Source organism: Microcaecilia unicolor, chromosome 3 (genome assembly GCF_901765095.1).
Source record: "Microcaecilia unicolor chromosome 3, aMicUni1.1, whole genome shotgun sequence".
In the NCBI taxonomy this organism is placed as follows: Eukaryota; Metazoa; Chordata; class Amphibia; order Gymnophiona; family Siphonopidae; genus Microcaecilia; species Microcaecilia unicolor.
In genome coordinates this window covers 341,020,987-341,033,516 of record NC_044033.1, presented here as the reverse complement: position 1 = coordinate 341,033,516, position 12,530 = coordinate 341,020,987, and the positions used below count along the sequence as shown (strand labels likewise).

At 40.9% G+C, this 12,530-nt stretch overlaps 1 protein-coding gene across 3 annotated transcripts in view; it reads left to right on the top strand.

Annotated features, from left to right (window-relative positions):
- The window catches only part of TBPL1 (TATA-box binding protein like 1), a 99,852-nt gene that overhangs the window by 57,102 nt on the left and 30,220 nt on the right, over positions 1-12,530 (top strand). For all 3 annotated transcript variants that reach the window (XM_030198460.1, XM_030198461.1, XM_030198459.1), the window contains exons 5-6: positions 2,690-2,793; positions 2,899-2,993. In XM_030198460.1, the coding sequence (XP_030054320.1) occupies positions 2,690-2,793; positions 2,899-2,993 (199 nt within the window). The remainder of the gene's footprint in view (positions 1-2,689; positions 2,794-2,898; positions 2,994-12,530) is intronic.

Genomic DNA, 12,530 nt, shown 5'->3' with positions numbered 1-12,530 from the left:
AGATATACAGTTCTTCCTCGACGGCTTTCAAAAACTTGTCCATAGTTGTTAGTCATGTGTGATGAATGGTGTTGACATGTGATAAAAGAGCAAGTTTCTAAAAAGATTTTCAAATAAAAAGAGGAAGTTTCAATCATTATTTTCATTTTTTATTCACCAAGAAAAATACTAACGATCTCACCAATTACCACCCAGTGGCATCTATCCCACTTGTAACCAAACTGATGGAGAGCCTGGTGACCAAACAGCTTACTGACTATATAGTCAAGTTCTCAATACTACACGACTCACAATCAGGATTTCACTCCCACCACAGCACGGAAACAGTACTAGTCACTCTCCTGGCCAAATTCAAGCAGGAAATAGCTATAGGTAAAAGCATACTTCTCCTCCAATTTGACATGTCAAGTGCATTCGACATGATAAACCACAATATATTACTAAGACTCCTTGGCCACTTCAGGATTGTTGGAGATATAATTAATTGGATCAAAGGTTTTCTAACCACCAGAACATACCAAGTAAAATCAAACTCAACCATATCACCACAGTGGAAAGCAGCCTGCAGAGTACCTCAAGGATCACCATTATCACCAGTACTCTTCAACGTAATGATGATCCCACTGGCAAGTCCTTATCCAACCAAGGCCTCAACCTGTTTATCTGTGCAGATGATGTCACAATTTTTATCCCCTTCAGACATGATTTGACAGAAATAACCAATGAAATCAATGAAGGACTGACCATCATGGACTCTTGGGCAAATTCATTCCAACTGAAATTGAACACTGAAAAAACACACTGCCTCATCCTCTCATCTCAACATAACAAGTACAAACCCACAACCATAAACACTCCAGGACACACCCTCCCCACCTCAGACAGCCTAAAAATACTCGGCATCACAATCGACCGCAACCTTACTCTTGAGAGCCAAGTAAACTCCTTAATAAAGAAAATGTTCTACTCAATGTGGAAACTTAAACGCGAAAAACCTTTCTTCCCGAGGGAAATTTTTCGAAACCTAATGCAATCAGTGGTCCTAAGCCATGCAGATTATTGCAACGGAATCTATGCGGGATGTAAAGAACAACTCACAAAAAAACGCCAAACTGCCCAAAACACAGCAGCCAGACTGATATTCGGCAAAACACAATTCAAAAGTGCAAAACCCCTCCGAGAAAAGCTGCATTGGCTCCCAATCAAAGAACGGATCATCTTCAAAATCTGCATCCTGATCCACAAAATTATCTACGGCGTAGTCCCAGGATACATGATAGACCTCATAGACTTACCAACCAGAAACAAAACCGGATCATCAAGAACATATTTAAATCTACATTACCCAAATTGCAAAGGACTGAAGTACAAAACAACTTACGCATCTAACTTCTCCTACATAAGTGCACAACTATGGAACGCACTCCCAAAAACTGTGAAAACAATCCATGACCACCTAAACTTCAGGAAATCACTAAAAACCAACCTCTTCAAAAAGGCTTACCCCACTGATCCAACATAAACCCCTACATCAGGCAACACAGCAATACCAATGATCATACTGGACAATATATAATCTCCACTCCCCTTGACCCTCATGATATCTGATACACATCTTCCTCATTCGACCACAACATAACCTTGTATTTGTTTCTCAACCAGACTTGGCGAACGCCTTTACGGTACTATGTAAGCCACATTGAGCCTGCAAATAGGTGGGAAAATGTGGGGTACAAATGTAACAAATAAATAAAATAAATGTTTTATTCATTGCAGTATCTCCACTTAAAAGCTATGGAGGTATTACTTTTTCATTTGACCAAAATGACTTTTACTGCTTAAATCGGTGACCCATTTTTCAGATTGGACTTAATATCAGATGTATTCAGTGGTGTGCTAGAGCAGGCTCTCACAGGCTCTTAAGAGCCGGTTGTTAAGTTTTTAAGAATTTTGGGAGCTGGTTGTTAAAGTAAGGCCCTCCATGGCTACTTTAACAACTGGCTCCCAAAATGTGGGCTTGGGCCCCCTGCTGAATTCTCTTTTACTTTGCTGGTGGGGATGCTGAGCCCTGCCACCAAGTAAATAGACTACTGCTGCTCCCCACTCCTTGTTTCCAGCTCTGGGCAGCAGGCTGAGACTTCTCAAGCATGTGAGAGAAGTTCCAGCATGCTGCTCAGAGCAAGACGTTGGGAGTGGTGGCTGCCAGCAAAGGTATGCCTAGCGTGCCCGCACGAAGGGAGGGAGGAGAGAGAGGCAAGTGTTGCTCCCCCCCCCCCCCCCCCCCGGCCCTTCCAACTGCAGAGCTGGCTACGTCCGGAGAAAGAGCCTGTTAAAAATTTACCAGCACACCCCTGGATGTATTTAAAACATCAGCAGTATTTTTTTCTTTAATAGGATTTTTGTCATGTCTTTAATTTCAAAAGCATTCCAGTGTGCTTCCAGGTTTTACATGCTTGGTATCCATCTGTAAAGTGGGTTAGTTTGCAATGCATTTTTGAGTGTTATGTATTGTGGTGCCTGCATAGGCTGTTTTGTGGTTTTTGTTAATACACATTTATGTTTTGAATAAAATCTGATTCATCAATTGCTGAAACCTGAAGCAGATTAAGTGGTTGGAGTCAAGTTTTAAAACATGAAGAACCTTCAAATGTGCTCTTAACATTTTCTTTCCTCCTTTTCTTTCACAAAGGTAAAATTCACTGAGTTTAAAGTTGTCAATGTTTTGGCCGTGTGTACCATGCCATTTGAGATAAGATTGCCAGAATTCACAAAGAACAACAGACCTCACGCTAGGTAGGTTTTCTGATATGGATTTAAAACCAAAGTGATTTTTACTATTTAAATCAATTATCTGGTTTTGAATTGTTGCATTGCATCTAAAGTTTTTCTTTGTTGTAGTTATGAACCAGAACTTCATCCTGCAGCATGCTACAGAATCAAATCTCTAAGAGCAACCCTGCAGATTTTCTCAACAGGAAGCATCACAGTCACAGGTAGTTTTACAGAACTTGACACTGATGTCCCTGGAAGGTTTGCTTATACATGAGATTAAAAACAGATCTATTAACGTTATTTCCTGTTTGCCCCCTCCCCCACCACTACCACCACCTCATTTTTAAAATGTGTGTGGGTTTTTTTTTAAATTTAGAAGTATTGTAAGTTATTTAAAGAAAATAGTTAATTAAAAAAGTGCTCACCACAGAGACTCCCAGAAGATCCTAGGTTATGTTTTTTAGGTACTGCATCTATTCTGCTATGGAGGCTTTTGACAGTTCTAATCCAGAAATTGGATGGCTGGATGATATACTTGGTTGGCTAGTTAAAAGGAAGCTACTCCTTCAAGTAGAGAATAGATGAAGCTGGTGTGAAATATACAAGGATAGACATAATGTCATAGAGAATTTGTATAAAGACCAAAGCTGTGTGTAAATGATGGTCAACCTTGATAATATTTAATAATGCTCTGCAGAACTGAGTGTCACTGAGGTTATGAAATAGAATAGTATTGTGCATGACCAGCTGAGCAATGGTGTACTAAGTAATGACTGAGTCACTGAAGGTGTTAGAAACTGGTGACCATATGATATTCTTTGAGAGATAATTGGCCAAATGTAGTAGAGCATTTGCTCCTTTTTGTGTCTGTGAGACATTTTGTACATGAGCCCTAATGGTTGCATCCTTTTCTGGTTGTAAATTCAGTTTTACAAAATGCTTATTACAGATAATATACATTTTAGGGGTCTTGAGAATGCAATATTCTGAAGAAGGCATGGAAGAGCCCATAGCATAGCCTTCATCAGGTCTTAGACTGCAATGTTACTCAAGAAGCCAGGCAGCTTCTTGAGGTGGTGGTGTGTGGAAAGCAAAATGCACAAGAAAGGAAGAAATGACGTGGCTGGCAGACTGACAACATTGCACAACATTTGCTTCTCCCCTGTCATCCTTTTTTCTCTTCTACAGTTTGCTTTCTTTGTTTAATAATCTGCTCTCATGCTCTCTATCTCTGTGTTTCCCCCTCCCCCTCTTCGGTTCATTGTTTACCCACTGAAACTGGCATCTTTTTTTTTTTAATCTTACTTTTCTCACCTCACTCTGTTCCCACCTACCTCCCACATCTTAGTTCCATATTTCCTAGAGTTGCTTGTTATCAGCTTTCCATATGTCATTTTTAAAAATAGTAAAAACAAAAAAAGTGCTAGATGACAATTTTGAAGCACCACAAGAACAGTGATAGACTCCAGTTCTATTGCACTCATCCAGGGACTGTAGGTGGAAATCAAGAGGTAGTAGGTGGAAGGGAAGAGAACGAGTTGTGGCTATGGATGAAAAGTTAGAATAACTTGGTAAAATTCTTTGTGAGCCATGCATATGAGTAACCTCATTTGATGGTGCCAACAGAGACCACATTTCAAAAAGGTTTTTCTTCTGAATATGGGCAGGGTTTTTCACATAGCTGTTACTGCAAAGGTAAGGCTCCCGCAGTCCTATTTATTGTTTTTTTTTTTTTTTTTTTACAAAGGTTTTTTTTTTAATGTGATCAGGCCCCATTTTAGTAATTGCTTGACGCGTTTCTCACCATTTTCAAATTGTATTATTTTTTCAGTGATATTAGTTACTTTTTGTTCTGTGTTGCATGTAAAGCCTCTTAGCCTTGGTCATATTTTTTCAGTGATGTTAGTTACTTTTTGCTCTGTGTTTCATGCAAGGCCTATCAGTCTTGGTCATACCCATCTCTCCTCTTCCCCACCCTCCACCCATATTTTTTTTAACCATCTGAATTTTAAGGTTCAGTTTTATTGTCTCCGATTCCACAGCCTGGAACATTGGCTCAAAAATATCACCTAGGAGACTTTAAAGGCTCCAAAGATTGCATCTTCTTGACTTTGGAAAGAGTGTCTGAATTTGCATTATTATTTATTGCACTTGTATCCCACATTCCCACACCTATTTGCAGGCTCAATGTGGCTTACATAGATTTGTTAATTGTCGTTTCAGGATATCAGATCAGATACAGTTAGTAATGTGTAGCGATTAGGAAGGGAAAAAAGAAGAAGGAAGAGAGTGCTTAGGGTAGTTATAGAAGGTAAGCGTTCATAATTGAGTGAGTTGGTGAGGTGACTTAGTGAGGCTGTAGGTTCTCGTTGTAGGCCTTGTTGAAGAAGAATATCTTCAGAGATTTTCGAAAGATAGTTGTTTCGTTGATTGCTTTCAAGTTTGTGGGTAATGTGTTCCATAACTGCATTGGCACCAAGAGTATAGAGGAACCAAAGCATGGGCGTTTATTGCCATCTGCTCTAAACAGAAAGATAGTGGCAGCTACTATCCAGCCTCCCAAATGACTGCATCAGCAGTACAGTATAGGGGATGAAGTACTTCTGTATACAAAAAAAGAATGGAACTTGGGATGATGTATGTGATGATCTTAAGGTGGCCAAACAGAATTATGGAGAGGCAATATCACTTGTTCCCCCCCCTCCCCCCCCCCCCACGCTGCTTGGGTGAATAGAGAAGGGTATGGCCAGCAGGAAAAAAAGAAGTGATGTTGCCACTGTATAAGCCTTTGGTCAAACCTCATTTGGAGTACTGTGTGCAATTTGAGAGATCACACCTTTAAAAATGTATTAAAAGGATTAAGTCGGTCCAGAGGGTGACTACTAAAATAGTTGGTGGTTTTGTCAAAAAGCATATGAGGACAGATCTCAATAAGTAGACTTTGGAAGAAGGGTGGAAGAGGGGGGGTATGGTAGAGACATTTAAAAAACTCCATGACACAAATGTATAGGAGGCAGACACTTTCAGTTAAAGGGAAGTTTTAGAATGAGGGGGAATAGGATGAAGGTGAAAGGGGATAGACTCAGGAATAATCTAAGAAAATATTCCTTTATGGAAAGGGTGGTAGATGCATGGAACGGCATCCTGGTGGAGGTGATGGAATTAGTCTGAGACTGTACAAATTCCTGAAAGATAAGTTCAGCAGGCATGCAGGATGGTCCTCTTATCCTTAGAGTTGAGCAGTGCTGTCCAGTAGAAGAAGATTTCCCTTCCAGCTCTGCTGGGACACCTGGGTGGTATATCAAAAATCTAAAACACAAATATAAGTGCAGAGGTGAAGGTCTCAAAGACATTTCCGTTGCACTGGTATTAGAGGAGAAATGCTTGGTGCCAATAACTTTGAGTTACTGAAAGACAGCTTCAAGGATCCTTTTATTCAATTCCTTCTTAGTCTGAGAGGTGTTCTCCTGGATAGGCAGGGATGGAAGGGGAAATATACAGCTAGTAAAAGTGTAGGCCCCTAGATACTTGGGCAGCTTAATTACAGCACAGAAGGCTAAGCTGACAGAAGAACACAGAAAATGACAGCAGATGAAGGCTATATGGCCGATCCTGTCTGCCCTTCCATGTCCTCTACTAATCTCTAATATCCTCTCCTCTTTTTTAGAGATCCTCTCTGCTTTACTTTACTTTATTTCTTATTAGTCGCAAGCATTCCCAGACTGGGTTCAGCGCGACTTACATTAAGAGATCAAGGACATTGTTACATTTTAGACTCAACACATTTCAAGAAGAAAAACATTGTTACATTTTAGGGTCATAATCGTTGTGGTTAGGGGGGATATTGGGGTGCTGTACACATTATCCCTCATTCCCTAGCATATTTTCTGAATAGGTGAGTCTTCAACTGTTTACAGAAAATTCCGTACTCTGATATTGATCTTATTGTCACTAGTATATCGTTCCACCATTTTGCCATTAGATACGATAAAGTTGTTGAGTGTGCTATCTTAAATCTGACACCTTTTGTTGATGGAAATACTAGGTCCAGGAAGATTTCCTTTCATTCTTCAGTCTCTTTTTGGGTAGTACTATCCAACGGTTTAGATATTCTGACATTTTGCCTTGTAGAAATAAGTGTATCATGGTGCAGAGTTTTAAAATCCCTCTCTCTTCAAACGGTAGCCAGTGTAATGTGATGTACAAAGTAGTTACTTTCATATTTTGATTTAGAAAAGATCAGTCTAGCTACAACATTTTGTACTGTTTGTATCTTTTATTCTAATTGATGTTACACAGCCTACATATAATACGTTACAATAATCGATTTGTGCAAGGACGAGAAATTGTACCAATAGTCTAAAATTGTCTCGGCTGAAGCAATGACGTATTCTCCTGAGGTTTTTTGAGTACACTGAAGGCTTTTTAACCCATTTGCTGACATTGTTTAGCAAAGGTTGGGTATCTGTCGATCGTTATCCCTAGTAGTTTCAGTTCTTTTTCAATTTTCAGTTGTATTCCATTGATGTATGTTTGACACATCCATAGTAGGTGCTGTGATTACTAAAATCTTTGTTTTTTTTTTTCAATTCAGTTTAATATACAGAACTGCAGGACATGTGGGGTAGGGAAAAAGCGCTGTGGGTTAAACTGGAAAGAGGGAAAGGAAAAAGTATCTATATCGGAGTGATATACAGACCACCCTCACAGTCAGAGGAAATGGACAGGGACTTAATTGAAGTCATCCGCAAGATAGCTAGGAAAGGGGAAGTACTACTGATAGGTGACTTCAATATGCCGGATGTTGATTGGGGTGTCCCGGCGGCGGGGTCGTCCAGAAGCAAAGAGATCTTAGATTCCCTACAGGAAGAATTGTTGCAGCAGTTGGTGACGGAACTGACGCGAGATGGAACTGTTCTGGACCTGGTGCTTACGAATGGAGAGTACGTTTCTGACGTCAAGGTGGCGGACCATTTAGCATCTAGTGATCATCGTATGGTATGGTTCAATATTAAAACAGAAGAGAGGGCTCATTCGAGATTGCAGGTCCTGGATTTCAAAGGAACTACCTTTGCCAAGATGAGAAAATTTCTCAAGGAACAGTTAGCGGGATGGGAACAGCTGAAGGATGTAGAACACCAATGGACAAGACTGAAAGGAGCTATATTAAAGACAACTAACCTTTATGTTAGAAAATTACATAAAAGTAAGAGGAAAAGAAGGCCTCTCTGGTACGCGAATGTAGTAGCTGAAAAGATAAGGGGAAGGAGGCTAGCATTTGCACGTTACAAGACGTCTCAGGATAGGAGAGAATACCTAAATAAGCGAAGAGAAGCTGGAAAAGCTATCAGGAAAGCAAAATGGCAAATGGAGGAAAAGATAGCTAATACGGTAAAATTGGGGGATAAGACCTTTTTCAGATATGTAAGTGACAAGATGAAGGGCCATAATAGCATTGTGAGGCTCAAAGCTGAGGGAGAGAAATATGTGGAAGATGATAAGGATAAAGCTGAACTGCTTAATGATTATTTCAGCTCTGTGTTCACAAATGAAAGACCTGGGGTAGGGCTGCAGAAAACAAAGGCTAAAGGCGATGGATGTATGGTAGACCAAGACCCGTTTACAGAGGACTGTGTTCGTGAGGAGTTCGCCAAACTGAAAGTAGACAGAGTGATGTGGCCTGATGGGATGCACCCGATGGTGCTTAAGGAATTCAGAGAAGTTCTGTCGGCTCCGCTGATGGACTTCTTCAATGCTTCCTTAGATACTGGAGTGGTCCCGGCGGACTGGAGAAGGGCGAATGTGGTTCCTTTGCACAAGAGTGGAAGTAAGGAGGAGGTTGGGAATTACAGACCTCTCATTCTGGCCTCAGTGGTGAGTAAGCTAATGGAAACGCTTCTAAAGAGGAGGATTGTGAGCTTTCTTGAACTACATGGAATGCGGGACCCGAGGCAGCATGGCTTCACTAGTGGCAGGTTGTGTCAGACAAATCTGACTGTCTTCTTCGACTGGGTGACCAAACAGTTGGATGTGGGAGGGGCGCTTGATGTGGTATACTTGGATTTCAGCAAAGCCTTTGACTCGGTTCCGCACAGGCGACTGATTGATAAATTGAGTTCCCTCGGTATGGGACCTAGAGTAACAGATTGGGTTAAAAATTGGTTGACTGGTAGGAGACAGAGGGTAGTGGTAAATGGAGCTTGCTCTGAAGAAAAGGAGGTTGTCAGTGGAGTACCGCAGAGATTGGTCCTAGGGCCGGCTCTTTTTAACGTCTTTGTGAGCGATATTGCGGAGGGGCTGTCTGGTAAGGTTTGTCTCTTTGCGGATGATACTAAACTCTGCAACAGGGTGGACAACCTGGAGAGTGTGAATGACAAGAGGAAGGACCTAGCAAAGCTAGAAGAATGGACCGATATTTGGCAACTAAGGTTTAATTCCAGAAAATGCAGGGTCATGCACTTGGGTTGCAAAAATCCGAGGGAACAGTACAGTATAGGGGGTGAAGTGCTTCAGTGTGCGAAGGAAGAGCAGGACTTGGGGGTGATTGTGTCTGATGACCTTAAAGCTTTCAAACATAAAAAGCGACGACCAAAGCCAGAAGGATGCTTGGGTGCATAAAGAGAGGCATGACCAGCAGGAAAAAGGAGGTGATAGTGCCATTGTATAAGTCTCTGGTGAGGCCCCATTTGGAGTACTGCGTGCAGTTCTGGAGACCGCACCTACAGAAAGATATAAACAGGATGGAGTCGGTCCAGAGGGCGGCTACGAAATTAGTAAACGGTCTTAAATGCAAAAATTATAGGGACAAGCTTATGAACCTCAACATGTATACCCTGAAAGAGAGGAGGGAGAGAGGAGACATGATAGAAACGTTTAAATATCTCAAGGGCATTTATGTACAGGAAGAGAGCCTTTTTCAAATGAAGAAGAACTCTGGAATGAGGGGGCATATGACAAAGTTAAGAGGGAATAGGCTTAGGAGTAACCTAAGGAAGTATTATTTCACAGAAAGGGTGGTGGAGGCGTAGAATGGCCTCCCGGTGGAGGTGGTGGAGTCTAGGACTGTTCCAGAATTTTAAAAGGCATGGGATAAGGATGTGGGATTGCTTAGGAACAGGTAGAATTGGGGGTTACAGAGGATGGGCAGACTGGATGGGTCATTTGGCCTTTATCCGCCGTCATGTTTCTATGTTTTTATGTTTCTATGATGCCCATTTGTCAACCAACGTCAGACCGTGGTTGACCAGTGTGTTAACATCATCTTTGCCTTTATAAAAGGGAAAATAGTGTTATGTCTTCTGCGTATGAGAAACAGTTAATTCCATTCCTTTCCATATAGAAACCCAGGGTGGACATCAGGACATTGAATAGGACTGGTGATAGAGGAGATCCCTGTGGAACTCCAGTATGTGCTCCAGTCCATTGACAGGATTCCACCCCATTTCACACTGTAAGATCTGAGGGTGAAGAGACCTCTCATCCATTCCAAAACTATGCCATTTATTTATTTATTTTAGAGCACTTATACCCCACCTTTTCCCACAGAATGCAGTCTCAAGGTGGCTTGCAAGAGACTGGAAAGGGATTCTAGGATTTTCTTTTTTTTTTTTTAATTTTTATTTATAACCATTTAAATTTTTACAAGCGATAAAACAACTTGCTGGAAATACAGAGAAAGTAATATGTAGGAATTATTTCAGTCAGGTAATTCTATTCTCTTCCTTAGACCACTGAATAGGGAGAGTGAAACAAGATAAGGAGATCAATTAAACAGTAAACAGAAAAAAAAAACGTGGTATTAACCTGATTATCCCCAGATATTACTCGTCTAATTCATTATTCCACATTGATCATCTGGTTGGCTTCTTCAAGGCCAATACGGTGTATAGTCAAATCATTTCATTGAAAACATACTTATTGTCCAATATTAGTTAAAAATAATACATCTGATTACATTCTTTCTCTTTAAAAAACCAGAAGTTATTTAACAATACATATACTTAAGTCTCTAATTCAAATCCCACTGATTAAAGTAATCCCAGTTTTCACAGGCTTCACTCCTTTTAAAGTAATAATTTGAGGAAATATTTCTGAAGAAAACTTTAGGAGTCATACCCGGAACTCTGGGAAAAACAATAATCTCAATATTAATCATCTATAATAATATTCATTTTATTATTCAAAATTTCTGGTCTATTATCATTTTCAAAATCATAACCACATCTTGCTCATGTAGAATCATTTGTTATATCAATTTTTTACTCTCAAAGGGTTCAGTTGAATTGTCCATGTAACTCTCTAATAAAATTATATCTGAAACAAAATTATTTACTGCCACCGTTAGGTCCCGAGGTGCGTTCCAGATGGTATTCAATGTAACCTCCATGGGAGCCAAAAACTCCAAGTTGATTTCTCATAGGTGTTTAGGAGTGGTTCCGCCGATTCGGGTTCTGCTGTAAACGTCCTCCGTTTTAGCATATACCTCTAACTCACTCCTCCACTCCTTTGGACATGGTGGTTGAATAATTCGGGAGCGATGGAGTTGTTTTTTTCCAGGTCCAAGAGCGTCGACGCTCCTTCACCGGCGCTAATCTAAGGACTCGCCAACCCTTTCATCTGTTGGCAGTTCGTCGCGCAGCGGTCCCACACTTGCTGCTGAGGGGATAAAACGCTGGCTATCGGCGGCTGACCGCCGGTTGTCCCCTTCCTCTCAGTTAAGGTAACGTACTGTGGTGAGCTCCTGCTTCTATTGTATTGTATTGAAATCCAATTAAAAAAAAAAAAAAAGAAGACGAAACTTCAGAGGGCAGCTGGGCCATTGGGCATACGAACTTCAGGTCACCATCTTACCACTCTCCCAGTTTGGGACACTCCTTGTCTGGTTTCTCTTCAGAGGCCTGTCTGATATGGGTAACCCTTCAGCATAGCCCTCTAAGTCATTGAAACACACAAGCCCCTCCACCCCTACAAGGTGGTGTCCCTTCGGAGGGGGGGATTCTAGGATTTTCAGGAGTATCTTATGGTCTACTATTTCAAAGACACTTGAGAGGTCAAATTTGCATCAGTGCTATTTGATGACCAGTACTCACACTTTTTCTGAATTCATGAACCAAGGTACCTAGCAGTGCTTCTGTACAGTAGTTTTTTTCTGAAACCAGATTGGTTTTGATGTAATAGATATTCCTGAAAATGTGTTAATTGTTCTGCGACTATACCTTCTAAGATTTTGAAGCCACCGGTCTGTAGTTGGTGACATCTCCTAGGTCTCCTTTCTGATTTTTTGGGAAGGGGGTAAGTATAATTTTGCCAGATTGTTTTGGAAAAGAGCCTGTATTTAAGGATTCTTTTATCCATGTAATTCCTAGAGCAAGAACTTTCTGAGGGTTTTTTCAGTAAATAGGCTGGACAGGTATCTAATTGGCATTGGGACTTTGAGTATTTTAGCATTAAATTTTTGAATACTTTTGTCTCAATAGGTGAAAAGTTTGACCAGTTTCTATCTGCCACACATTCTCTTTTCTTCTATCTTATGACAAAGACGTAGCGGAGAGACTGAATGAATTCTTTGCTTCGGTCTTCACCGAGGAAGATTTGGGTGGAATACCGGTGTCGGAAATGGTATTTCAAGCGGATGAGTCGGAGAAACTTACTGACTTTACGGTAAACCTGGAGGACGTAATGGGGCAGTTCGGCAAACTGAAGAGTAGCAAATCTCCTGGACCGGATGGTATTCATCCTAGAGTACTGATAGAACTGAA